The sequence below is a fragment of the Ursus arctos genome, unplaced genomic scaffold (genome assembly GCF_023065955.2).
Source record: "Ursus arctos isolate Adak ecotype North America unplaced genomic scaffold, UrsArc2.0 scaffold_24, whole genome shotgun sequence".
NCBI lineage: Eukaryota > Metazoa > Chordata > Mammalia > Carnivora > Ursidae > Ursus > Ursus arctos.
This window is the reverse complement of record NW_026622919.1, coordinates 35,443,712-35,470,456: the sequence shown is the minus strand read 5'-3', so window position 1 is coordinate 35,470,456 and position 26,745 is coordinate 35,443,712. Positions and strand designations below refer to the sequence as shown.

Here is a 26,745-nt window from a genome sequence, read left to right as displayed (position 1 = left end):
GCCACTTAAACTGATATTATCAGGGTCCTAGAGACCTCCTCAACCTCTCAACAGCCTTTGAAACAGCTTATCACTACCTTCCTCCTGAAAGTTTCTTCTGACTTTGGTGACACCATATTCCTTGTCTTCTATCAGTGGTTGCTTCTTCTTAAACTTTTGTTTTATAGGCAAGAGGGTTCCTTTTTCTCCACATCCTCACCAACACTTGTTTCTTGTTTTGATTTAAGGCCATTCTGACAGGTATGAGGTGGTATCTTATTGTAGTTTGGATTTACATTTCCCTGATGATGAGTGATGTTGAGCATCTTTTCATGTGTCTGTTGGCCACATGTGGATCATGCTTTTAACTGACTGAGCCACCCAGGCACCCCCGCATGATCATGCTTTTAGATATGGGTTTGTCACCACTTACATAGGGATTGGGTTCTGAAGTCAGATCATAAAGAGAAGAAAGCTCATGAAGTAGAATCATTCTTGGAAATTCCTTTAATCACCTATAAAGTCTGGTAGTTGTGGTTTCATACATGTTGATTTTATACATGGTTGTGGTCATATTTATGTGCTGAACTGAAGGCCAACACTTCATTTCCTAATAAGCTCTAAGTCAATTCTTTTCCTCCCATGTTGAGATAAGTTGTTTTTATGAAGCAACAGATGAAGTACTTGGGGCTTTCACTTAGGGGCTGTGTTTCATGAAAAATACTTATTCTTTAAGAGTGGACGCAACTGGAACAGCAAGATTCTCCCACTATGAGAGGGAATCAGGGGCTGAATCCATCTGAGAATACAATAGATTTACATCCCCCATCTCGTGCTTACTCCACACTTGCTTTCCTTGAATGTAAAGGAATTACACACACTACTTAAAGTATTTCTTACACTCTTTGGTTGAATATATATAACTCAACTTTAACACATTAAATGCTTTTTTATATAGCATTCCGTTTTACCATTTATATTTTTATGGCTTCTAAATTTATTTCCTCCAGCCTTGACCTTTTCCCCTGAGATTCAGACTTATGGAATCAACTACCTACTTGGACTTCTCCACTTAAAGTCAACTAGGCATCTTCACATGTCCAAAACATAGCAATTGATTCCTCACCACCACCACCACCACCGCTCCCATGCCTCAACCTCACCAAAAAGCTGTTTTCCCCTAGTGGTTCCTCGCTCAGTAAATGGCATACCATTTACCCAGGGTTTCAAGCAAAAAACCTAGGAATGGCCTGTGTGATTCCTCCCTTTCCCTCACCTCCACATAAAATCGATCTAGTGCATTTAGCTCTACCTCCAAAATATATCCCAAATCTACCCATTCATTTCCATCAGCACAGAGACCCACCCTAATCCAAGCCACCATCACCATTTCTACTTTGACTAGCCTCCGTCTTTCCACTCTTAGTCTTTCTACGATTCATTCTCCAAATAGCCAGAGTAAACTTTTATAAAACGTTCACTCATTCAGTCACCAAATACTTATTGAAGAGTGCACAGAAACTGGGAATACAGCAATGAAGCAAATTAGATTCCTGTGCTCATGGACTTTCATTCTAGACCTGGGAGAGGCAATGCATGAGTGAATAATTTTGTACAGTACACACACAGTGAAGAAAATAAATATAAATTGATATGCTAAATCATGTTGTTTTCTCAGTACAAAAAAAATTTAATACCTTCACAGTGAGCTTAGATTAAAATCCAAATTCTTTACCATGACTTTGTTATAAGAGTCTGTGAGAGCTGGTTTCCGTTTGCCCCTTCAACCTTATCTGTACCACACTTCCTCATTAGAACTTGGCTCCAGTCACCTTGGCTTCTATTTCCTCACTGTTGCAAACATTTCCCCTTCTTCAGAAGTGTGTTTCCTCTATTTGGAATGCCATTTCCCAGATCTGGGAAAGGCTCCCTTCTCTTAGCTCAAATATCACTTCTACAGAATGAACTGGACTAATCTACCTAATAGTGGCTCCCCGTCCCTTTCTCTATCAATTACACCGTTACTTGCTTCACGGCACTTTTCAATTTCAGAAATTATCTTGCTCATTTAACAATATCTTTGCCTCCACTAAAATGTAAGTTTCCTGAGGTGAGGAATGTTAAGCTGTTTTTCACCAAAGTACGCATAAAAGTGTTGAACAGTGCCCGGCATGAGAGGATCTTGATAAACATTTTTTTTAAAGAACAAATAACGTCAGGCTATAGGAGCTAAAACGGTTTAGTTTCTCGCAGCCGCCAGGCTCCGCCCCCCCAGAGCCACTTCCGCCAACGGCCCGGCCCCAGACCTTCTGGGGGAGGAAGTCCTCTGCGCAGGCGTCTCGGGACCGCGGTGCCTTCTGGGTAAAAATGGATGCTCACGATCTCTTTCGTCGGCTTGGCGTGGGAGCCAAATTCGACGTGAGACGTTTCTCTGCGGACGCAGCTCGATTCCAGGTAGGATACGCAGGGAAACAGAAGCCCGAGTAACTGAGAGGCACAGGAGCCCGAGAATGATCTGGCTGCTGGGAGAGCCGGCACTGGGAGACCGTGGCCTGGTCGTGGGGCATGTTCGCTCTGCGTTGGACTCGCGCGCCGACCTACCTGGCCAAGTCCTGCCTTCGGAGTGAACTCTTACTATTCTTTTGTAGATTTCGGTGGGCCACCACAGAAACCCTTCTCCCTCCCCGCTTTTTAGTTTATTAAGCACAGTTGGAATCCTTTCAAAAGTAGCTTTTTCTCCGAAACTGGTAGAAAGGAATTTCGAAAACAGAATGAACCCAAAATGAAGAGAACAGATCATTTAACTGTAGTCTACCCAGATTGGCTTGGCATGTATATACGTTTAGTGGGCGTGGGTCTTTTTATTCCTGTAACCTCGTGGTGTGTTAAGTAACCAATGAGAAGAGCGACTTAGAAATGGGGACTCTTACATAGGAAAATAGTGGGTGAATGATAAATCGGGAGAAGTTAGTTGGGGCCCAGTTATGGAAAATCTTCAATATCAACCTTGACGGTGGGCAACACGTGTGTTTCTCCTTTCTCTGGCGGTAGGTGTAGTTGTTAAGAGTTTGAACTCCAGAGCCATATTATTTGGATCCAAATACTGGGTCTCTTCAGTTGCAACTTTTGAGACCTTGGTCAAGTTATTTGACCTCCTAATCCTAATGCCTTGATTTTTTTCATCTGTAATATCTCTGTTTATCCGTTAGCATTGTTGAAGGATGAAGTAATTTAATATATATAAGAATGCTTAGAAGTCTGCCTGACAGCATATACGTGTTACACTGATAAGCGTAAAGATGGTAATTGCTATTTTGATTATTACTACTGTTAAAGGGTCAGAAAAGTTGTCATCTTGTATTTCATTAGCTCAAACACACTTGGCAGCTCAAAACATACTTGGTGAAAGGGTCAAAAAAGATAGGGAGTTATTAGACCCACACCCTTACTGCCAGTACTGCTTGAGTGAAAACAATGTCCGTCTGTCAGTAGATTGCATTTTAAATTTTTTGCGTTTTAGGTGGGAAAAAGGAAACATGACTTTGATTCTTCAGAGGCGGTGCAGGGACTGGACTTCTTTGGAAACAAGAAGTCTGTCCCAGGTGAGTGTGGAGCATCAAGAACTCATCAGGAACTTCAAGATGAAGAGAAAAAAGAAGAGAGCCTAACTGAAAGGAAGAGGGAACAGAAGAAAAAGAGGAAGATGATGTCAGGTTAGTTCTTGGTTTCTTTTTTTTTCCTCTTTATAATATTTTTTTTTTCAGTTACAAAAATAATACAGGCTTAAGGTTCAAATCACACGGTATACTGTCATTCATTAGTTAATGGCATTCAGGTTGTTTCCAGGTATTTGCCATTATATATATTGCTACGATAAAGATACTTGTATATATATCCTTTTGTACAGGTCCTGTTATTTCTGTAATTAGCATCCCCAAAGTGGAATCACTGGGTATGCACACTTCTTTCTTTGAACAGACAATGAAAAATGACTTCCCGCACCTGTGTCAATGCTGGATGCTATTGGTCTTAAATTCTTTGTCAACCTAATGAATGAAACTAATTTTTGTTTATATTCTCTTGATAACTGGTGAGGTTGAGCATGTTTTCGTATGCTTTAACGGGTATTTACATCCCAGCATTTATGAATTGTCTGTTCTTACTCTTTCCCTATTTTTCACAGGGTGTTTTTTTTTCCTGTACTTAAGGGATATTTATCTTTTTCTTTGTTATATCTCTTAAGTTTCTTAGCCATTTACCTTTTTCAATAAAGTAAATACTTTCACCTAGTCTTTAAAAGTTATACAGGGTTGAAAAGCAAATTTTCTTCCCACTATTTCTAGTCCCCTATTTCTCCAGAGGCAACTGCTGTTAATCATTTTCTTACGTATTTTTATAAAGATATTTATTAACCATATTTATACCTCCCTTAAAAAACCTGAACAATAGCATACTGTATATGTTGTTCTATTCTGAACCTTCGCTCTTCCTCCACTTAAAAAAAAATACACACACACACACATACATATCTTGGAGATTGTTTGGAATCAGTAGGAAGTGTCCTGCCTTTTTCATTTTAACACAAAATATATCCCATTGTACATTCCGTAATTGATTTAACAAGTTCCTTTGTGATGGACCTTTAGTTTGTTTCCTCACTTTTGCTGTTACTGTGTTGCAGTAAGTGCCATTCCACTTGTCTTTGTGTGTATGGGGGAGTATATCTGATAAATTCTTAGAAATGGAATTTCAGAGTTAACCAGTAGGTTTATTTTAAGTTTAGGTATTTTGGAATTGTCCACCAGAAACACTGTTATCAGTAGGAAGTCCACTGCTTTGTTCATTGAATCATAGTATAGTATGCCATTACACATTATAGGGATGTTCCATAATTGACTTGACAAGTCCATGTGTATGGACATTGACTCCGGTTCCACACTTTCACTGTTACAGTGTTACACATTTTACTTCCCTGACTGCAAGGAAGTTTGATAAAGCCTTCCACCAAGATTAGTTTAAAAAAAAAAAAAAAAAAAAAAAAAAAAAAAAGACCTGGCACAAACTTGGGAAAAGGATTCAACTATTGGGCAACCAGTAACACACAGATACATACTATAATGTAGCACATATGTGACATAGTACAGAATAATGTGGCATACTATGTTTTGATTGGTCAACTAAATATTTTCCCCCTAAGGTGATCTATAGAGTCAATGCAAAATAAACTCAATTAAAATTCCAGTAGGCTTTTAGGGTAGAAATTGACAAAGGACTTTTTTAAAAAGTTAGATATACACCTATCATATGACCCACCTATTCCATTCTAAGAATTTACCTAAGAGAAAGGAAAACCTGTGTCCTCACAGAGACTTCTACACAGGTGTTCACAGCAGCTTTATTTTCAGTAGCCAAAAACTGGAAATGACCCAAATGTCCTTCAGCAGGTGAAGGGTAAGCAATTTATATATCCATACAGTGGAATACTACCTTTAAATAAAAAGTTAATTATTGATACATGCTCCAACGTGGATGAATCTCAAAATAACTATTCTGAGTGAAAGAAGCCAGACTAAATTTAGTACATACTACATGATTCCATTTATATAAAATTACAGAAAAAGCAAATTGATCTACAGTGACAGAAAGCAGGTAGATGGTTGTTTAGGGGTGGAGCAGTGCATTACAAGGGGCCACAAGGAGATTTTGGGTGGTGATGGAAATAAATTTGAATGTAGTGAAGATTTAACAGATGTATACATACGTCAAAATTCCTTAAATTGTATATTTTAAATAAATGCAATTTATTATATATCAGTGGTACCTCAGTGAAGTGAAAGAAAATTTAAAAAAAATACCAAAAGTGGTCTTGCTTATTGCTCTTCTTAGAATTTTTAAGGTTATTCTTACATATTTATTTTGCCACATGAACTTTATTTTTATTTTATTTTTTTAAGATTTTGTTTTATTCATTTTAGAGAAAGAGAGAGAAAGCGTGAGTGGGGAGGGGCAAGGGGAGAGGGAGAAAGAACCTGAAGCAGACTCTGTGCTGAGTGCAGAGCCTGACTCGGGGCTCCACCCCACAACCATGAGATCATGACCTGAGCTAAAACTAAGAGTTGGATGCTCAGCCGACAGAGCCACCCAGGCGCCCCTCCACATGAACTTTTAAAGTCAGCTAGTCTGGTTTCCAAAACAATCCTGCCACGACTTTTCACTGAACTAATTTTAGTTACAGATTAGTGAGAAGTTCTATCTTTATATTAGTGACTAGTCCTTAAGTACTGTGCTATGTTCATCACTATGATAAGTGAAATCTATTCTTTCATCATATTTATTTCCTAACTGGTTGGATATGGGAAAGCTGGCTGCCTTGTTGAAATCTCTTATTTAAGTATTTTCAATTTAATCTTACTGTTTTCAAGTATACAGTTATCTACATATCACACAGTTGAACTAACAAAAAGAAGAGCGGGAGCTTCAGAGCTCTTGATTTTACCAACAGAGAACTTGCCTGTCCTTTTCCAATTGATATTCCTCCCATTACTTTCTTTTCTCTAGTTGTATTAGCTAGTACTTTACTTTCGTTTAGTGTGATGCTGTAGCCTGTTGGTTACTCTCGGGAATGTTGCATTTCAAAATCTTTTAATTTTTAACATATATTTTAGAAATTACTTCTCAAGAAGAAGGTTCTACTATACAGTGGATATCATCTGTGGAAGCAAAGATTGAAGATAAAAAAATTAAAAGAGAAAATAAACTAACTTCAGGAAAGTTGGAGAATCTCAGAAAAGAAAAGGTTAGAAAAATGTCTTAGCCCTAGCTGCTTTTCTGACGTAGTGAATTTTTCCTTGTCCTTGGGTTATTCTCTTGGTAAAAGTGAATATAGTTTTGTGAAGATAGAAGATTAATTTTATTAGTTTAGATTTCATGTTAATGAAAACTTTTAAGTATTTGTGCTGTGGCTGAAAATTTTAAAGTTTAAAATCCTTTTTTTTCCCCCAAGATTTCTTATTTATTTATTTGAGAGAGTGAGCAAATTAGAGCACAGGAGCAGGGGCAAAGAGAGAAGGAGAAGCAGACTCCACTGCTGAGCAGGGAGCCCAATGTGGGGCTCGATACCAGGATCCTGGGATCATGACCTGAGCCAAAGGCAGACACTTAATCGACTGAGCCACCCAGGCACACCTAAAGTTTAAAATTCTTGGAAGTAATTTGAAACTTGAACAGGTCAAAAGATGTGTGTGTGTGTGTATGTGTATAGACACACAATTCTCATATACTATATACTATGAATTTTTGACCTGTCCAAATTCCAAGATTGATTACTGATTTGGAATGAAGTTTTTAAAATTTCATATCCCCTTGTAAAACGTAAAATTTGCCCCCTTCTCTTTGTCAAGCTCACTGGTTTATTTTTTATTATTTTTTAAAGATTTTATTTATTTGACAGAAAGAGAGAGACAGTACAAGCAGGGGGAGCAGCAGCAGAGAAAAAAAGAGAAGCAGGGAGCCCAACTTGAGGCTTCGTCCCAGGGTCCCGGGATTATGACCCAAAGCTCACTGGTTTAGAAAGATTTCCTCTGACAGGGGTTTGAGAGTTAGAACTCTTTTTTTTTTTTTTTTTTTAAGATTTTACGTATTTATTTGAGAGAGAGCGAGCATGAGCAGGGTGGGAGGTTAGAGGGGGGAGAGGGAGACTCAGACTCCCCATTGATCAGGGAACCTGAGTCTGGGCTCCATCCCAGGACCCTGAGATCATGACCTGAGCCAAAGGCAGATGCTTAACAGACTGAGCCACCCAGGTGCCCCAAGAGTTAGAATTCTTAAGAAACCTATTTTATACCTTGGGGGAGTAGAATACAGAAGAAATAACGGATACACCATTGTCATGTCTGCTGCACACCTGCTGTGTTGCAGATGGAAAGTACTGTTCAGCTCACTTCAGTAACCGCGAATCCAGAATTTGGCTGTCACTCTCTCAGAATGGGAATACAAACCAAATCAACACCACTCGACTCCGCTTTGGGCCCTCAATTTTAATAATTAAGAGTTTAGAGTAAATCATCAAAAAGCGTTGGCATTTGTGTGCTAAGTGCCATATAAAGAAAATACTAGATGGATTCAGTGTCTGCCTTCTAGAAGCTTATATAAAATTACAAGTTGTGATGATCATGGTGGCACATTAATATAAATAACCATTACTCATGGCCTTCACACATTAATACAAGAAAGTAGATAGATAGGTTTTATTGTTATGAAGGTCTTCTGTCTATGAAAGGGCATGAAGTGTATCTAATATCTGTATCTTTTAGGGCTTGGAATTTAACCAAAAAGTTCATATATTACTAAAGCTTATCCTAGAAACTGTTACTGTGGCTTTACAACATCTGACACTATATGTGACCATATCCATGGTGACCCTTTATTTCACTTTTCAGATAAACTTCTTCCGGAATAAACACAAAATTCATGTCCAAGGAACTGATCTTCCTGACCCAATTGCTACATTTCAGCAACTTGACCAGGAATATAAAATCAATTCTCGACTGCTTCAGAACATTCTCGACGCAGGCTTCCAGATGCCTACACCAATCCAAATGCAAGCCATTCCAGTTATGCTGCATGTGAGTAGGAAGGTCTAGAATGCCTCTAACATTCCTTCCTTTGTGTGTTAGCTCTTTCTGTTCCCTGTTTTTGAAGTATTCCTTTCTACCTTCTCTCTCCCTGTTGAAATCCTTCCTTTGCTTTTAAGGTCCATCTCAAAATGCCTGGCCCCCCTCCCCGCATCACTACAATTAGATGTGATCTTTTTCTTTTACCAACACTCTTTCCTCTGCCACCAGTTCTCCAAGGTATTCAGTGTGTTGTATTTTTTTTTGGTTTTTTTTTTGCAACATTTATCTTACACTTTACACTACTGTATAGTTATACTAATTGTGTTTACCTTTTACATTTTGCTAGAGTGTAAACCCTCTGAGGATAGGGACTATGTTCTGTTTATTCATCCATGATTTAGTTTATTATTTCCAGGAGCTATTTCAGAAATACAGAATTCTTGTACACGGCCTGACTTCTTTCTCCCCAGTACATTTTGTTATTGAAATATACCTTATATACAATAAAATGCATAGATTCACAGTTCAGTGAATTTCAACAATGCATACCCTGTATAACCATCCCCCCAACGGAGATGTGTAACATTTCTGTCACCTCAGAAAATTCTGTTGTGTCCTTTCCATTCAGTCCTCACCTCACCCCTGCCCAGAGGGAACCGCTGTTCTGATTTCTGTTGCCGGGTATTAGTTTTGCCTCTTCTATAGAATGTCATAGAAGTGGTATCATCCATTATTTATTTTTTAATTTCTGGTTTCTTTCACTCTGCATATTGTTTTTGAGATTCATCCACGTTCCATTTATAGTAGCTTGTCAATGAGTAGTATTCTGTTGTTTGAAAATACCACAGTATGTTTAACTACTGTTGATAGAGGCATGGGTTCACTTAGGGTTTCAGAAATTAAATTTTTCTGAGGTTTCTTTTTGTCCCGATGAGAGCTGACTTTTTCTCCCATGTAGCCAAGATGGCCTTTGGTTCGGGTAGCCAAAGGGTCGGAGTTACCTTTTCATCCGTACTAGCCCTTTTTGTTTTCTTTGGGAACTGAAGTGAAAGTACATTTGAATGATGTTGCCTCACATTATAGTAAATTTGCTTTTAATTTTCACTTAAGATTGTTTCTGTTACAACTTCAGCTTAAAGCTCTAAAAGTCTTAGTGACTTTTTGAAGACTGTCACCTATAAATTACTGTCACTCAGGTTATTGCCACTTTTTATTTCTTATCTTTAGCCATTCTGTTACTTACTAAAACCGTCCCTAGGGATCGAGCAGTACAAATATCAGGGGGGAAGTTGGTTTTATAATTTTGCTTTGATAAGAGAGTTTGGTGGGAAAGAAAAATTGAAATAAAGGAAATACTTGAGGTTTTGAATTATCTTTGGATCTTAGTTATCCATATTCTTTACCCAGGTCAAATGGTGTGTGGTGGCAATGGTCAGAAACTCCTTTGGGGCACTGGTGGCAGGGGTGGATGATGTTAGAAAAGCAAGATTTATAGTCTCGTTTACATTATTTACATTACCTGGGGTCAAGCCCCGCATTGGGCTCCTCTGCTGGGAGCCTGCTTCTTCCTCTCCTACTCCTGCTTGTGTTCCCTCTCTCGCTGGCTGTCTCTCTCTCTGTCAAATAAATAAATAAAATCTTAAAAAAATATATATGGGAAAAGTTAGACAAGTGGTGGGAATATGAATGATTACATTCATTATGATTATTTTTTACTTCTATACTGGTTGCATTATGATTATTTTGTTATTTCTATGGCTGGTTGCATTATTTCTATGGCAGGCTCTGAAAAATTTATGTACTTACTTTATACTTAATATACCTTGTTTTTAGGGCCGAGAACTTCTGGCTTCTGCTCCTACTGGATCTGGAAAGACTTTGGCTTTTAGCATTCCCATTTTGATGCACCTAAAACAGCCCGCAAATAAAGGCTTCAGAGCTCTGATTATATCACCGACACGAGAACTTGCCAACCAGGTATGACTTGTATCTTTGAAGGAGGATGTATTTGGTGTTTGCTTTAGTCATTTCTTATTTGAGGGTAGGAAAAGGGTTTCAAAAAGAGTAAGGTCCATGTCTTTTGACGTGATATTCTGTACTGTATCCTACTCTGTTCTGTATCTTACTGCACATGGGCAAGTTTTTTTTAGTCTTTTTATGATTTTTTTAAAAAATGATTTAAACATTAATGATATTTTTTGGTGAATGCTCTAAGATCTTTTAAGTTGAGGCTACTGGAATATATAGTCCCTCTTAACATGTATTTTTCTCACCTAGAAAAATGAAACCTCATCTCAGTTTTTGAGAAAGAAAAACTACACAGTGACCTGCTCCACGCTTCCAATGCACTTAATAGAAAACACATGCCAAGCATGAGCTAGTTTTCTAATAGCATTGTATTCCAAAGCCAGGATGTAGCAGATTGCAAAATGCTGAGATTCCAGGCTAGTGCACATACTGTTATGGGTTTAATTTCAGTTATTTGTGGGTTGGTAATAGGTTAATTTTAATAATGTAAACAAGACTATACATCTTATCTAAGTATCTTAGCAGCTGAACTTTTTGTCGTTTGCCGTTTTAGATTCACAGAGAGTTAGTAAAAGTCTCAGAGGGAACAGGATTCAGGATACACATGATCCACAAAGCGGCAGTGGCAGCCAAGAAATTTGGACCTAAGTCATCTAAGAAGTTTGGTAAGGGGTTCATGCTTAAGATACAGAGCGTGCAAGATTTGCAAATTACAAATATCCTTAACTACCACCTAAGAGTTCTTAAAAGTGTAGTCATACGCTCAATCAGTTTGGTTTTTAGAGAAACTAAAAGAGATCTCTCCGCTCCCACTCGGTACTTACATAAATACATACCAGTGATTCTGGGGGGGCAGTTTTGCCCCCCACCTTACCTTCCACCCCAGGGACATTGGGCAATATCTGGAGACATTTTAAGTTGTCAAAACTGGGGTGCTACTAACCTATGGTAGGTAGAGGTAACAACATCCCATAATGCACAAGACAGTCCCCTACAACAAAATGTTATCTGGACCAAAATGGCAGTACTGCTAAGGCTGAGAAACTCTGCTTTATACTATTGATTTTTAATCTGCCATGGAAATACTCTGCAGATAAGAATGGCTTACATTCCTACCCTTATATCAGTCAGAAAATCAGCTTTTACCTGTTTTTCATTTTGAGCTTCTGAGTAAATTTCATTTAAGGAAAGGATTTTTCCCGAAAAACAAAATATTTGAAAGTAACACGGTTGGATTATAGCATTCTTGCCTCTTAGAAGTTGAGAAGGCAGATCACACATAATAAAAGGAGAGTAAGCATATAGTAGTTTGTGCTATGATGGATTAAAAATGCATATATTAGCTTACTAATAAGAAAGAACTTCTGTGGGGTTGGTGTAGTAAGATAGCAAGTATAACTTGCCCCTCCTCCCCCCTCTTCAGGTTCTTCGCTGAAATTCAAGAGGCTTAATTCCCTAGTTAAGGAGAGATGAATCTTGCTTTTGCAATTTGTACTATTTGTTTTCCCTATAGATATTCTTGTGACTACTCCCAATCGACTAATCTATCTATTAAAGCAAGATCCTCCAGGAATAGATTTAACAAGGTACAGATAATATTTTAATCTCTTCTATGTGTATTTTCACTTAGTTGATTCTGTTTGGTCCCTGGGTGCTTATATTATGGCCCGTTGGAGCTTGCTATCTGCCAGCTCTCAGTCAGTGTTGGTGCTGAGAATAATGGTTTTCATTAAACTCATAGGAAAGTAACTGTCTGATCTGAAAGAAAGTTACAGATTCTGATAAGCAGTTAGTACAGAATTCCCCGAGATGTTTTCACTTCTTTCAGCAATGGTGATGGAGTTTATAAGGCTTATGCAAAGCTCTGCTGTTGCTAATGGAACCTCATCTCTTTGAGGCTAAAGGAATAGAATATTACTTTATGTTTATATTATTTTTACCTTTTCCCTGCTGATTTTTCTTTTACCTTTTTCTGGTATGTTATGTGGATCTGAGAAGTAGCATAATGGTTTGACTTCATGTGTCCCCTCAGTTTAGTGAAATGTCTTGGATCTCCTGGTTCAATACCCACAAGTTGTTTTGTTATTTCTCAGTGTTGAGTGGCTGGTAGTAGATGAATCAGACAAACTGTTTGAAGATGGCAAAACTGGGTTCAGAGACCAGCTGGCTTCCATTTTCCTGGCCTGCACATCTCATAAGGTCAGAAGAGCTATGTTCAGTGCAACTTTTGCTTATGATGTTGAGCAGTGGTGTAAACTCAATCTGGACAATGTCATTACTGTATCCATTGGAGCAAGGTAATTGTTCTTCTACGTTATCCCACTGATTTTTTTTTTAATACAAGTCCCCTTTTTTTGGAAGAGATACGTTGTTTGGCCTTAGATTAATAACAGGGAAAGTTTTACTGAAAGACACGTATTCCTTAACGTCAAGATTGATTAAGGATTTTCCATTTTATTTTATTTATTTTTTAGAGAGGGGGAGAGAGAGAGGCGAGAGGGAGGGGCAGAGGGAGAGAGAGGGAGAGAGAGAATCGTAAGTAGGCCTCACACCCACCAAAGAGCCTGATATGGGGCTCAGTCTCACAACCCTGAGATCATGACTTGAGCCGAAATCAAGAGTCGGACTCAACTGACTGAGCGCCCCAAGGATTTTCTATTTTAGAGTAATCCAAAGGGAGATTCTCAAATTGTCCTATTAGTATTTCTGTCATTATGTTTTCAGTTGATTTTTCCCATCCTTGCACAAAGTATGACATGAACTCTGTAGCCACCCAGAGGATTTAGTTTCTTTGATGGCTTACTTAAGTAAGACGATAGAGGAGGAAGCTGATGATACTGAGCCATTTGATTTATAATTCATTAAAAAAAAAATACTTGGGGGAGCATTTTATACTAAATTAACATGGACTAGTAGAAAAATGTTGAGGAATTTATAATATAGCCACGTGATTGAATATTATGCAACCCATGAAATGATAAGTATGAAGACTATAGCTGTAGGAAAATGTGTTTGGGACGCCTGGGTGGCTTAGTTTGGTTGAGCACCTGCCTTTGGCCCAGGTCATGATCGCAGGGTCCTGGGATCGAGCTCCGCGTTGGGCTCCCTGCTCGGCGGGAAGCCTGCTTCTCCCTTTCCTTCTGTGCTCTCTTCTTCTCCTCTGTGCACACTCTCTCTCTCAAATGAATAAATAAAATTTTTTTAAAAAGTGCTTGAAATACCATATTAAGTAAAAAAAAAAAAAACCATATTGTTCCAAATGGAACAATAAAGAATACTCTGCCTACTTTAAACTTAAAACTTTTGTTTGTAAAAAGAAAGAAGAATACACATAAATGTAAAGGCGGAAAATAGAAGGGAAAAATATTTATGATGGACTGTAATGTACTACAGCATCTTTCTTTTTTTTTTAAGACTATTTATTTATTTGAGACCGAGAGAGAGAGAGAGAGAGAGAGAGCGCACAAATGGGGAGGAGGATCAGAGGGAGAGGGAGAAGCAGACACCTTGCGCAACAGGGAGCCCGACGAGGAACTCAGTCCCAGGACCCTGGGATCATGACCTGAGCCAAAGACAGACGCTTAACGACTGAGCCACCCAGGCGCCCCTGTACTACAACATCTTATTAGTGTTTATAAAGCTCTTAAGGCTCACCCCCAACTGTCTATAAAAAGACTCTTACTCATCATTAAGAAAAAAAGCTCAAACCTGTAAGAACCTTAAAAATGTTCTCATTATTTTATCTGGTAATTTTATTTTTAGAAATTTTTTGTCAGTAAATACTTAGTCACATGAAAATTTATGATTAGACTACAAGAAAATGTCATGATTGATTCTAAAATGGTAGGATTGTGGACAATTTGTTCTGCTTACAGTTTTCTATATTTTTCAAGTTTTCTTTAGGTAACATTTTTATAATTAGAATAAAACATTTAAAAATAACTTTGGGGGGCACCTGGGTGGCTCAGTCAGTTGGGTATCTGCTTCTTGGTTTCAGCTTGGGTCGTGGTCGGAGTCATGGGGTCCAGCCCTGAGTCAGGCTCCATGCAGAGTCGGCTCGTCCCTTTCCCTTTGCTTCTGCCCCTGCGTACATGTGCACACACACACACTCTCTCTCTCATATAAATAAAATCTTTTTATAAATATATATATATTGGGGTATCTGCCTGGCTCAGTCGGAAGAGCATGCAACTCTTGATCTCAGGGTCCTGAGTTTGAGCCCCACATTGGGTGTAGAGATTACTTAAATAAACTTTAAAATAAGTAAATAACTTCATCTTCAAATTAAAGTATAAATAATTAAATGCTTATATTGACGAAGGAAAAGTTGATTCTGTTGGGGTTATATAAATTTTTTAATTTATTTATTATTTTGGGGGAAGCAAAAATTGGCTCTTGCGGTCTACAAGGTATGTTTCCCTTTCAGGAATTCTGCAGTAGAGACTGTAGAACAAGAGCTTCTCTTTGTTGGGTCTGAGACTGGGAAACTTCTGGCCATGAGAGAACTTGTTAAAAAGGTATATTTGGACTATCTTCTTGAAATTTGATCAAGTTCTTCAAATCTTATATGATGGTGGGAGGCTGAGTACTATTCCTATATCATATTTAGTAATCTAGTGGTAAATTCTTAAGCACATTGAGTCAACTGTTGTCCCAAGCGGAGAGGCTCACCACTTAGAATATGATAAGTTTTCTGTTCCCAGCTCAGGGTGGGCTAGGAAAAGACCTACCTGATGCCCTAAAAGCCTCCTTTTTTCACATCTACATCTATATTGGCTCCCTTCATCTCCCCCCGTCCCTCTGCTGGTTTCATCTAGAATCTAGGAGCATTGTAGAATGAGTAGGACACTGAGTGTGGTTGTCTGTTTTTATCCCTTCAGTAAATATTGAGTAGAATCCATAATTCAAAAGTTTACTGTGAGGGGTCAGGGCAGGGCAAAATAAAACAAATAGAAATCTTAAGCCCTGTCCCTAGAATTTATTCTTTTTTAGGGGATAAAAGAAATAGACTTACGTAAGATAGTTTGCAGTAAAGTGTCATAAAAGGCTATAGAATGTTTTTCTTAAGCATCCATGTAGTCATAATGGGGCCAAGAGGAAGAGTTGAATTGGTTGGGGAAAGCCTTATGGAGAAAATGCTACTAATTCGGGCCTTGGAAGGATCTGTGAGACAAAAGGGCAAGGGGAGTTGATGGTTGGAGGAGCAGCTGCAGTAGTCTAAGCCATGGAAGTGAACACAGTGGGTTTGGACACCCATGGAGAAGTTTCCTATCTAAGGCAAAGAGTTTATGGTGAGAATTAAAGAAGATCAGGTTGGACAGGAAAGTTGGGGTCACGTTAAGAGAAACCACTGGACATTTGGAGAATTTTAAGGAAAATTATTTAAACAGTGGTATATAGGGGTGCCTGGGTGGCACAGCGGTTAAGCGTCTGCCTTCGGCTCAGGGCGTGATCCCGGTGTTATGGGATCGAGCCCCGCATCAGGCTCCTCTGCTTTGAGTCTGCTTCTTCCTCTCCCACTCCCCCTGCTTGTGTTCCCTCTCTCGCTGGCTGTCTCTATCTCTGTCAAATAAATAAATAAAATCTTTTAAAATAAATAAACAGTGGTATATAAAATGTAATGGCAAGAGAATGAAAGTAAAGAAACCAATCAGTAGGTTGTTAAATTAGGCTGGTTAGAGATGAGGAGGAAATAAATGAGGAAAATGGGGTGAGTGGGAAATGGGCTGACAGCCTCTGTGGTGGAATGTTAAGAATAGTTGGAGGGTGAAAGGGAAGGGTGTTTGCAAGTACCTAGTGACTACAGAAGTGGTTAAGAGCTTGAACTTTGGAGCCAGACTACCTGAATTGGAATTCTAGCTTTAGGCAAATTAACCTCACCGCTTCCTCATCTGTAAAATGGAAATAATAGTATCTCTCTCATAGAATTGTTTTAATATTAGTGACTTAATACAAGCATAGTACTTAGAATAGTGCTTGGCACACGATGCCATGTACATTTGTTTCATTAATACTCTTAAAGGTATCATTTGGCACTAGGAAATTTAAGGTTTTCACATGGATACTCACATGGAGATTATACATCAGGGATTTCTAGCCATGCATGACCTTAGGAGGTCCGTGAACCCTCTGAAGTTATGTGTCAGATTTTGTGTGAATGCATGGTTGCCTATTAGAAAGCTTGACAGCTTTATTAGATTTCAAAAGGAGAGCTTGTGAAGCAAAATAAAAAGGTTAAGCCCTAATCAGTTGAAAATAGAGAAAGCTGGTTTGAGAGAGAGGTGGGTGTGATAATAGAAGTGTAAAAATCATCTGCTTAGAGTGGGTAGTTGATAACTGAGATTATATTTAACCTAATAAGATAATGACTGTATTGAGAGAACGGAGAACCAAAGACTAAGTTTGGAGGAATACCCACAATTAGGATAAACAGTGAATTAAAAAAAACAGTTATTGCATTTTAGCAGAATTAAAAAATCTCTGAGGCACAGAAGCCAAGAGATGATTGTTCTAGGGAGTGGGCATCTATCATTATAGAAGGGTAAAGGGGATTAATTACATACGATTGTTGAAATTAGCAAGATGGAAATTAGAGTTCAAGTTGAGTAGAGAACGGTTGGTGAAGAAGATGGAGGCAGATGAAGACCACTGATCTGAGAAATTTGGCAATAAAAAGTACACTAAATTGAATTGGGTCCTTTTATGAACTAAAATCATACGAAGTACTACGATTGTATTGATTAGGGTTATATGTGCTGATTTTTGCCTTCTTTCTTTTAGGGTTTCAATCCACCTGTTCTTGTTTTTGTTCAGTCCATTGAAAGGGCTAAAGAACTTTTTCATGAGCTCATATATGAAGGTATTAATGTTGATGTTATTCATGCAGACAGAACACAGCAACAGGTAAAGTCCAGTGTATACTTTCAAAATGATAAAGAACTACTAAACTTTACAATAGTGGCATGAAATGTATGAAGTACTTGTTTTCCGTTCCTAGACTAGTACTAAAACATTGAACATCTGTTTTATTAACCAGAGAGATAACACAGTCCACAGCTTCCGAGCTGGAAAAATCTGGGTTCTTATTTGTACAGCCTTGCTGGCCCGAGGGATTGATTTTAAAGGTGTGAACTTGGTGATCAACTATGACTTTCCAACCAGCTCAGTGGAATACATCCACAGGATAGGTGAGTTGTCTATCCTGCTGCTACCCCTCGGCCGAGCTCCCCGTCCACACACACCCACCACCCCCGGGCACTACTCGTCTGGCTTGCACCTCCTCCTTCCCTTCAAACATGCTCATTTTATAGTGCTCATTTTAGTGAAAAGCCAGTGACTTGTATGTCAATCTTGAAGTTCCCTTTCCCAGAAAAGTGTTGTTTATGGTCTGGTTTTTTTTTTTTTAGGTCGAACTGGAAGAGCAGGGCATAAAGGAAAAGCTGTTACATTTTTCACTGAAGATGATAAACCATTATTAAGAAGGTAAATTAGGAAAAATAACTTAGTATTAAGATGGCAGACTGCTTCATTATTCTTGTATGCACCCACAATTAACAGGTAATTACAAAATGGCCAGGTCCCAAATACTCGTATGGTATTAGTCAACCACATTTAACCATGACAAAAGGAAAAATGATCAAAAGCCTTTGTTTTTGCCTTTTCATTATTAGAATTTGGAAGTATTCATAATGGAATGTTCATTATTAAATTTCAGACTCACAGGATTCTCCCACTAGCCATTGGTTGATATTACTCACAATGTAATAGTGAAGTCTTCGGATTGGTGAATAAAGTTAACCCTTGAGTCACTTCAGCCCAGTTAAAATTTTCTCTTACCATGATGCATCCTTCCCTTTACTCTTCTGGGCAGATGGAGTTTTATATTTAGTCCTAGGAAAAACTATTTCAGTAACACACTCCCAATATTATTCGGTTGTAGCTCTTTGAAGCCTGGGTAACACATGCACTTTTAGAATGTTGGGTCTTAATTTAGCCCAACATCATAGATCTTAAAATAAAAGCTGAGTTTCCTACATTTTGGCTGCCTATAGTAATTTTAGACTGATGATAATTGATAGCACTTCGCATTTCTAACAAATGAAATTGAGTTATGGCCAAAGGCAGTTTGTATTTTGATGTGTTTAACAGTTTTGGCAAAGATTTTGATTTGTGCCTTCTGAACCTTGGCTTTGTTATCAACCTTGGATATACTTTGAGCAGACTTTTACATGTTCATGTGTAGGGGAGTCTGTTCCAAAAGCCTAGATTCACCTGCATCTCCTCAGTAACTCCAAGCATGTGACTCTGATGAGCTCCACGTCCACATAACCGTGCCTCTCAGTTTTCTCTCCGGGCAAGGGGAATACTGGTAGTATTTCGTTAGTAAAGACTTGTTGTGTGGATTGAGTAAGTCACTACACGTGAAAAGCCTCAGACAGTGCCAGTGCACAGTAAGCACTGTCATCTAATAAATTACAGTTAGCGTCCTCATCCAAGATTGGGTTAGTAGCTTTGCAGGGCTTGGTAAATGTTGAGGAGAAATAGCTGCTAGATAAGATCACTCATCAGTTTCCGTCCAGCAGACAGTTCTCTCCGCAATCCAGTGTGCAAACCTGGTGATCATTTATAGCAGAACACTGTGCTGGATTACTTTCTTGCGTGTGTAGTTTTCATTCCTCTCGAATTGTACGGAGGGTTTAAGTATGTGAACATCAATTTGACCAGATACAAATTAATATTTATGGGTTCCTTTTACAGCGTTGCCAATGTGATACAGCAGGCCGGATGTCCCGTGCCAGAATACATAAAAGGTTTCCAGAAACTACTAAGGTACAATCTTGAATTTACCTACATGATCTTTCTCTCCCCCTCCCTCCCTCTTTCCTCCATATGCATTCTTGCTTTCACACTCTTACAGTTACTAGCAATACTACTACTTTCAGAAATTCTAAGATAAAATGTTTCTTTTTTAAATATCTGTGAATATGTTCTTGTCAGTTTTTTCATTCTTGAAATGTTAAGTATTCAGATTTTTAAAAAATTATTCAATGTAATGAAATATGCGTAGAATTGATTTTAGTTCATGAAACTGATAAAAAGCAGTTAATTGCCCCAAATCAAACTTTAAGGCTTGTTGGCACAGGATATAAGTGTGACACAGGACATATTTTAATCATAATCAGTGCCTTTTTAAAAAATTGATCAAATTTATCATCCCTCTGGATTATCTCTAAATGCTATTGGGTAATCTGGCATTTTCAAGTGGAGATAGTGTCACCACAAACCATAAGTGGGTTAAAAAGTGAATTTTGTGATCAAGAATCAAAACTAGTTTTAGCTTAAGCTCTTATCAGTTACGTTCTACTGAATTTCATTCTTTTCTCTTTTTATAACTTTCAGCAAACAAAAGAAAAAGATGATTAAGAAGCCATTGGAAAGGGAGAGCATTAGTACAACTCCAAAATATTTCTTAGAAAAAGCTGAGCATAAACGGTAAGTGTATGATGAGAAAAGTGACTGTTCGACTCTGTCATATGGTTCTAGTAGGCATTATTTCCTCTTAGGATAAATTTTTTGAGGTAGAATTGATAGGTTCAGCCAGTTATAGAATGTAATAAAAGTAATATATTTTAGGTTGCCTGTGATTTGGGAACTTGGATGATTCAATCTTGGAATTTTTCTCTATGTGTATATTACTGATCTGGGTTTTTCTATCTTTGAAAGAATGATTTCAGTTCACTTTGAATTAGAATTGCACTGCCCATGACCTCCACACAGCCTACATCAGGACATACTGCTGAGGCAATGAGGGCTGTAGACTCACATTGATGGAATCTTCCCTGAAGTTCCCCATCCTGGGCAGCATTTCAGTGTAATCTTAGGCTTATGCTGAAGCACATTGTAACACCTCTAAAAAGTATGACTTGAGTGAATTTGTAGTTGTTTAGCTGAGTTTTAGGAGGATGTTAAAACACTGATTTTTTTTAGCATATACACAGGACTACCTTTTGATAGGGGTAATGAAGATGTGCTAACCTGTACTACTCTTTACAGTATTTAAGGAAAATGACACTCTTCAAATTCTGCCAGTACAAGTTTATATATAATACATGTAAAATGTAGGCATTTACCAAATACCTTTTCTCCTGCCAGGTACTTGGGTATGTGACTGAATCTAAAATGAGACCCCTTTCCGAGAGTTAGGGAAAGGAGATCAGTATACATGAAAAAACATTAGAGAATAGTTTTTAAATAAAATCGAAGTTTGGAGATGACAAATATTCTGAATTGGTGTAGTTACAAAAAGCTTCAAGGAGGTAGAACTGTCTTTAAGGACAGGTAAATTTAGGCATGTGGAAGGGACAAGCTGAACAAAGGCATAAAAACTGGCATGCACTTCTAAGTGGAACAAGAGTCTTACTTGACATTTTGTGTTGACTATGAGAAGTACTGTTTAGTTCAAGGATATAGAGTGTACACAGTGTCCCAAAGTTTTAGTGCAGTTTTAAGCTTTAATAACTTGGGAAGAATAAATGCAACAAACTTACAAAAGTATCATTTAAAGGTTAAAACATTTTAATTGTGTCTATACGTATTTCATGTTTGTTAGTTCACTAAGAACATTTTTTATTTTAATTTTTTGTAGCAACAGTTTCTGGCTGACACTTAAACCGGTGGATTGGTAGAGATGGTCACTCTGCTTGGGCACTTTGGTCACCTAATCTATCTCATTAGACTTTTTCTTGTGGTGGGCTGTATCAGAACTGTTGTGAATGCATCAGAACCCTATTCTTTGGGTGATCTTTTTTTTTTTTTTTAAGATTTTATTTATTTATTTGACAGGATAGAGACAGCCAGCGAGAGAGGGAACACAAGCAGGGGGAGTGGGAGAGGAAGAAGCAGGCTCATAGCGGAGGAGCCTGATGTGGGGCTCGATCCTATAACGCTGGGATCACGCCCTGAGCCGAAGGCAGACGCTTAACCGCTGTGCCACCCAGGCGCCCCTCTTTGGGTGATCTTAAAGCTAGCATTAGAAATGTAATCTCGTCGTCATGACGAGCACCATTGAAATTGGAAGGATTATTAGAAATTTTTATCAACAGCTATATGCCAATAAACTAAGCAATCTGGAAGAGATGGAATCCTTCCTGGAAACCTATAAACTACCAAGATTGAAACCGGAAGAAATTGATTCCTTAAACAGGCCAATTAATTATGAAGAAATTGAGTCAGTGATAAACAACATTCCAAATAACAAAACTCCAGGCCCGGACGGTTTTCCTGGGGAATTCTACCAAACATTCAAAGAAGAAATAATACCTATTCTCCTAAAGCTATTTCAAAAAATAGAAACAGAAGGAAAGCTACCAAACTCATTCTATGAGGCCAATATTACCTTGATCCCCAAACCAGGCAAAGACCCCATCAAAAAGGAAAATTACAGACCGATTTCCCTAATGAATATGGACGCCAAAATCCTCAACAAGATACTTGCTAATAGAATCCAACAATACATTAAAAGGATTATCCATCACGATCAAGTGGGATTCATACCTGGGATGCAAGCGTGGTTCAATATTCGCAAATCAATCAGCGTGATACATCATATCAACAAGAAAAGACTCAGGAACCATATGATCCTCTCAATCGATGCCGAAAAAGCATTTGACAAAATACAGCATCCTTTCCTGATTAAAACCCTTCAGAGTGTAGGAATAGAAGGTACATTTCTCAATCTCATAAAAGCCATCTATGAAAAGCCTACTGCAAATATCATTCTCAATGGGGAAAAGCTGGAAGCCTTTCCCTTAAGATCAGGAACACGACAAGGATGCCCACTCTCGCCACTATTATTCAACATAGTACTAGAAGTCCTTGCAACAGCAATCAGACGACAAAAAGGGATCAAAGGTATTCAAATTGGCAAAGAAGAAGTCAAAATGTCTCTCTTCGCAGATGACATGATACTCTATATGGAAAACCCAAAAGAAGCCACTCCCAAACTATTAGAAGTTATAGAGCAATTCAGTAACGTGGCAGGATACAAAATAAATGCTCAGAAATCAGTTGCATTTCTATACACGAATAACGAGACCGAAGAAAGAGAAATTAGGGAATCCATCCCATTTACAATAGCACCAAAAACCATACGTTACCTTGGAATTAACTTAACCAGACACGTAAAGGACCTATATTCTAGAAACTATAAATCACTCTTGAAAGACATTGAGGAAGACATAAAAAGATGGAAAGATATTTCATGCTCATGGATCGGAAGAATTAACATAGTTAAAATGTCCATGCTACCCAGAGCAATCTACACTTTCAATGCTATCCCGATCAAAATACCAAAGACATTTTTCAAAGAACTGGAACAAACAGTCCTTAAATTTGTATGGAAACAGAAAAGGCCCCGAATCTCCAAGGAACTGTTGAAAAGGAAAAACAAAGCTGGGGGCATCACAATGCCGGATTTCGAGCTGTACTACAAAGCTGTGATCACAAAGACAGCATGGTACTGGCACAAAAACAGACACATAGACCAATGGAACAGAATAGAGAGCCCAGAAATGGACCCTCGGCTCTTTGGGCAACTAATATTTGATAAAGCAGGAAAAAACATCCGGTGGGAAAAAGACAGTCTCTTCAATAAATGGTGCTGGGAAAATTGGACAGCTACATGCAAGAGAATGAAACTTGACCACTATCTCACACCATACACAAAAATAAACTCCAAATGGATGAAAGACCTCTATGTGAGACAGGAATCCATCAAAATTCTAGAGGAGAACATAGGCAACAACCTCTACGACATCGGCCAAAGCAACCTTTTTCATGACACATCCCCAAAGGCAAGAGAAACAAAAGATAAAATGAATTTATGGGACTTCATCAAGATTAAAAGTTTCTGCACAGCCAAGGAAACAGTCAGAAAAACTAAGAGGCAGCCCACGGAATGGGAGAATATATTTGCAAATGACACTACAGATAAAGGACTGGTATCCAAGATCTACAAAGAACTTCTCAAACTCAATACACGAGAAACAAATAAACAAATCAAAAAATGGGCAGAAGATATGAACAGACACTTTTCCAATGAAGACATACAAATGGCTAACAGACACATGAAAAAATGTTCAAAATCATTAGCCATCAAGGAAATTCAAATCAAAACCACACTGAGATACCACCTTACGCCAGTTAGAATGGCAAAAATAGACAAGGCAAGAAACAACAATTGTTGGAGAGGATGTGGAGAAAGGGGATCCCTCCTACATTGTTGGTGGGAATGCAAGTTGGTACAGCCACTCTGGAAAACAGTGTGGAGGTCCCTTAAAAAGTTAAAAATTGAGCTACCCTATGATCCAGCCATTGCACTACTGGGTATTTACCCCAAAGATACAGACGTAGTGAAGAGAAGGGCCATATGCGCCCCAATGTTCATAGCAGCAATGTCCACAATAGCTAAATCGTGGAAGGAGCCGAGATGCCCTTCAACAGATGACTGGATTAAGAAGTTGTGGTCCATATATACGATGGAATATTACTCAGCTATCAGAAAGAACGAGTTCTCAACATTTGCTACAACATGGACGGCACTGGAGGAGATAATGCTAAGTGAAATAAGTCAAGCAGAGAAAGACAACTATCATATGATTTCTCTCATCTATGGAACATAAGAACTAGGATGATCAGTAGGGGAAGAAAGGGATAAAGAAAGGGGGGGTAATCAGAAGGAGGAATGAAACATGAGAGACTATGGACTATGAGAAACAAACTGAGGACTTCAGAGGGGAGGGGGGTGGGGGAATGGGATAGACCGGTGATGGGTAGTAAAGAGGGCACGTATTGCATGGTGCACTGGGTGTTATACAGAACTAATGAATCATTGAGCCTTACATCGGAAACCGGGGATGTACTGTATGGTGACTAACATAATATAATAAAAAATCATTTAAAAAAAAAAAAAAGAAAAAGAAAAAAAAAAAAAGAAATGTAATCTCGTCAAGCTCTGATCAACAGCTGATAAAAGTTTTAACAAAAAGTCAGAAATCAGTAGTAAGATGGTGGCTATGTTGAATTTTCATAAGAAACAGCAATATTTTAAAGAATTATAATTTGAATGTTGATTTTTTATAAGTTTGTAGCATTCATACTTGAGGTGTTAAAACTTAGCTGCACTGAGACTTTGAGGACACTTGATATAAATCTTGTCACTTCAGCCCCCCACTTAAGATGCTGTGGCCATCTCTGTTGTTTCACATTGAAAAGCCATCCTTCTTAATAGAGCATGTAAACAACACCTGATCCAACTCCAGCTTACCTTTTTACTCTAGATGTTCCTTTAATGATCCTACCCACACCTTGCCGAGAACTCTGAAGTCCGTATCTCCAGGCCCAGCTTTCCATATAAATCTGAATCCTGTTGCCTATGGACCTCACTTCAGGCACTACAAACTCAGCCTGCTAGAGTAGAGGGAAAAGTTGGATTTGGAGTCAGAAGGATTGGCTTTCATATCACCTTTTCCTGTATGACTTTGGACAAGTCACTTCCCCCAGTGTATGATAGAAATAAGTACATAAATCATGCCAACTCTGCTACTCAGTGTTGGTTGAGGATTAAATAAGTTAGTATACGTCCAGGAACTTTGCATTAGTAAACTGTAGAATGCAAACATTGGTTATTTTCTCCCAACATTTTTCCTTTTCCTCTGTTAGCTTAATTGATGGCATTTTTTTTTTTTAAAGATTTTATTTATTTATTTGACAGAGAGAGACAGCCAGCGAGAGAGGGAACACAAGCAGGGGGAGTGGGAGAGGAAGAAGCAGGCTCCCAGCTGAGGAGCCCGATGTGGGGCTCGATCCCACAACGCCAGGATCACGCCCTGAGCCGAAGGCAGACGCTTAACGACTGCGCCACCCAGGCGCCCCTAATTGATGGCATTTACCAGATTCTAAAATCAGACTGTCAGGGTTCATATCTAATATTTATTACCAGTGTGTGATGATCAGCAAGTTGTTCAACCATTCTGCCTCATTTTCCTCATCTGTAAAATGAGGGTAATATCAGAATCTTCTTCGTAAGTTAGGAAGATTATCTGAGCTGATACATACAGAACACAACAGTATCTAGCACTTAATCAATGTGAACTCTTAACTATTAGTAATGTCAGAGTCAGACTCCATCTTTTATACCATGTTACAGTGTAGTTTACAGTGATGTTTCTGTCTCACTTAGGTGATTGTGGTTTCCTAAAGGGCAAAAACCACGTCTAATGCATCCTTGGGTTCCTAGTGTCTCGTATATGTGATTATACAGGTTTCAGGAAATGTTTATTAAACTGGCAGAGTTTTAGAAAGTACATATATTTTGAATTTTGGATTCAACTTTCTTTAATTTTCTTGTCACAGGAAAAAGGTCACTGGTCAGAATAGCAAGAAGAAAGCAGCTCTTGAAGACAAAAGTTAAAAACAGACTTTTTAAAAGACTGTATCAGAAATGGAATTTTACGATCCCAGCACGAATGTTGTTTTCATGAAATACTTCAAATCCTGTAATCACCTGTAACATTTGAAATCAGCTATAAGAATGTGGGACTGATGAAAAATGATCCTAAACTATCAATGCATCATGTCAAATTTCAATTTGTAGGTGACTTTTAAATTATTACACAATGGAAATAACATTCATTCACATTTCTGTGGTGTGAATCCAGAGAGATACTTCTTATAGAAGAATAAAAGCTTGTGCTAAAATTAACAATACCCAAATGTGGTGAACTCTTACGGATTTTCCCCTTCAGTGTGAAGGAAGGTGTGATGTATGCTGTGGAGAGGCATCTGGAACCAAATTCCAAAATCAAGCCTTGAGATGAAATAAATACCCCTTTTCACCCCCACCCTCACTTTGTTTGTTTGTTTGTTTGAATGGACAAGCAGCAGCACAGACTGTTTACCAAGAAGAGACCTATTAGTCTCTTTTACTATTTCTAAATTTGTCAATGGCCTTTTTGTGGCATGAGCCACAACAGAGAGCCTCTTCTGTGGCTGGTTACTCAGGTTCCTTAGGATTTTAAATTCTTTGGTCTGTTAAATCCCTTATACCTCATCGGTAAAAGAGCTC

The 26,745-nt window shown here is 38.4% G+C and overlaps 1 protein-coding gene across 1 annotated transcript; it reads left to right on the top strand.

Annotated features, from left to right (window-relative positions):
• The first annotated feature begins 2,238 nt into the window (after window positions 1-2,238).
• Window positions 2,239-26,521, top strand: DDX52 (DExD-box helicase 52). Its single transcript, XM_026517561.4, has 15 exons — window positions 2,239-2,433; window positions 3,500-3,692; window positions 6,645-6,775; window positions 8,418-8,603; window positions 10,428-10,571; window positions 11,176-11,287; window positions 12,136-12,208; window positions 12,716-12,919; window positions 15,049-15,139; window positions 17,403-17,525; window positions 17,659-17,809; window positions 18,029-18,104; window positions 19,380-19,451; window positions 20,022-20,114; window positions 26,034-26,521. The coding sequence occupies exons 1-15, from the start codon at window positions 2,347-2,349 to the stop codon at window positions 26,089-26,091; spliced, it is 1,794 nt and encodes a 597-aa protein (XP_026373346.3). The 5' UTR covers window positions 2,239-2,346; the 3' UTR covers window positions 26,092-26,521.
• Window positions 26,522-26,745: the final 224 nt, after the last annotated feature.

Bases quoted from the DNA above. Each gene is read 5' to 3' on its own strand.
- DDX52 (XM_026517561.4), top strand. From the start codon at position 2,347: ATGGATGCTCACGATCTCTTTCGTCGGCTTGGCGTGGGAGCCAAATTC. The intron at 12,920-15,048 runs GTAATTGTTCTT...TTTCCCTTTCAG, and splicing joins ACTGTATCCATTGGAGCAAG to GAATTCTGCAGTAGAGACTG. The intron at 15,140-17,402 runs GTATATTTGGAC...TCTTTCTTTTAG, and splicing joins TGAGAGAACTTGTTAAAAAG to GGTTTCAATCCACCTGTTCT.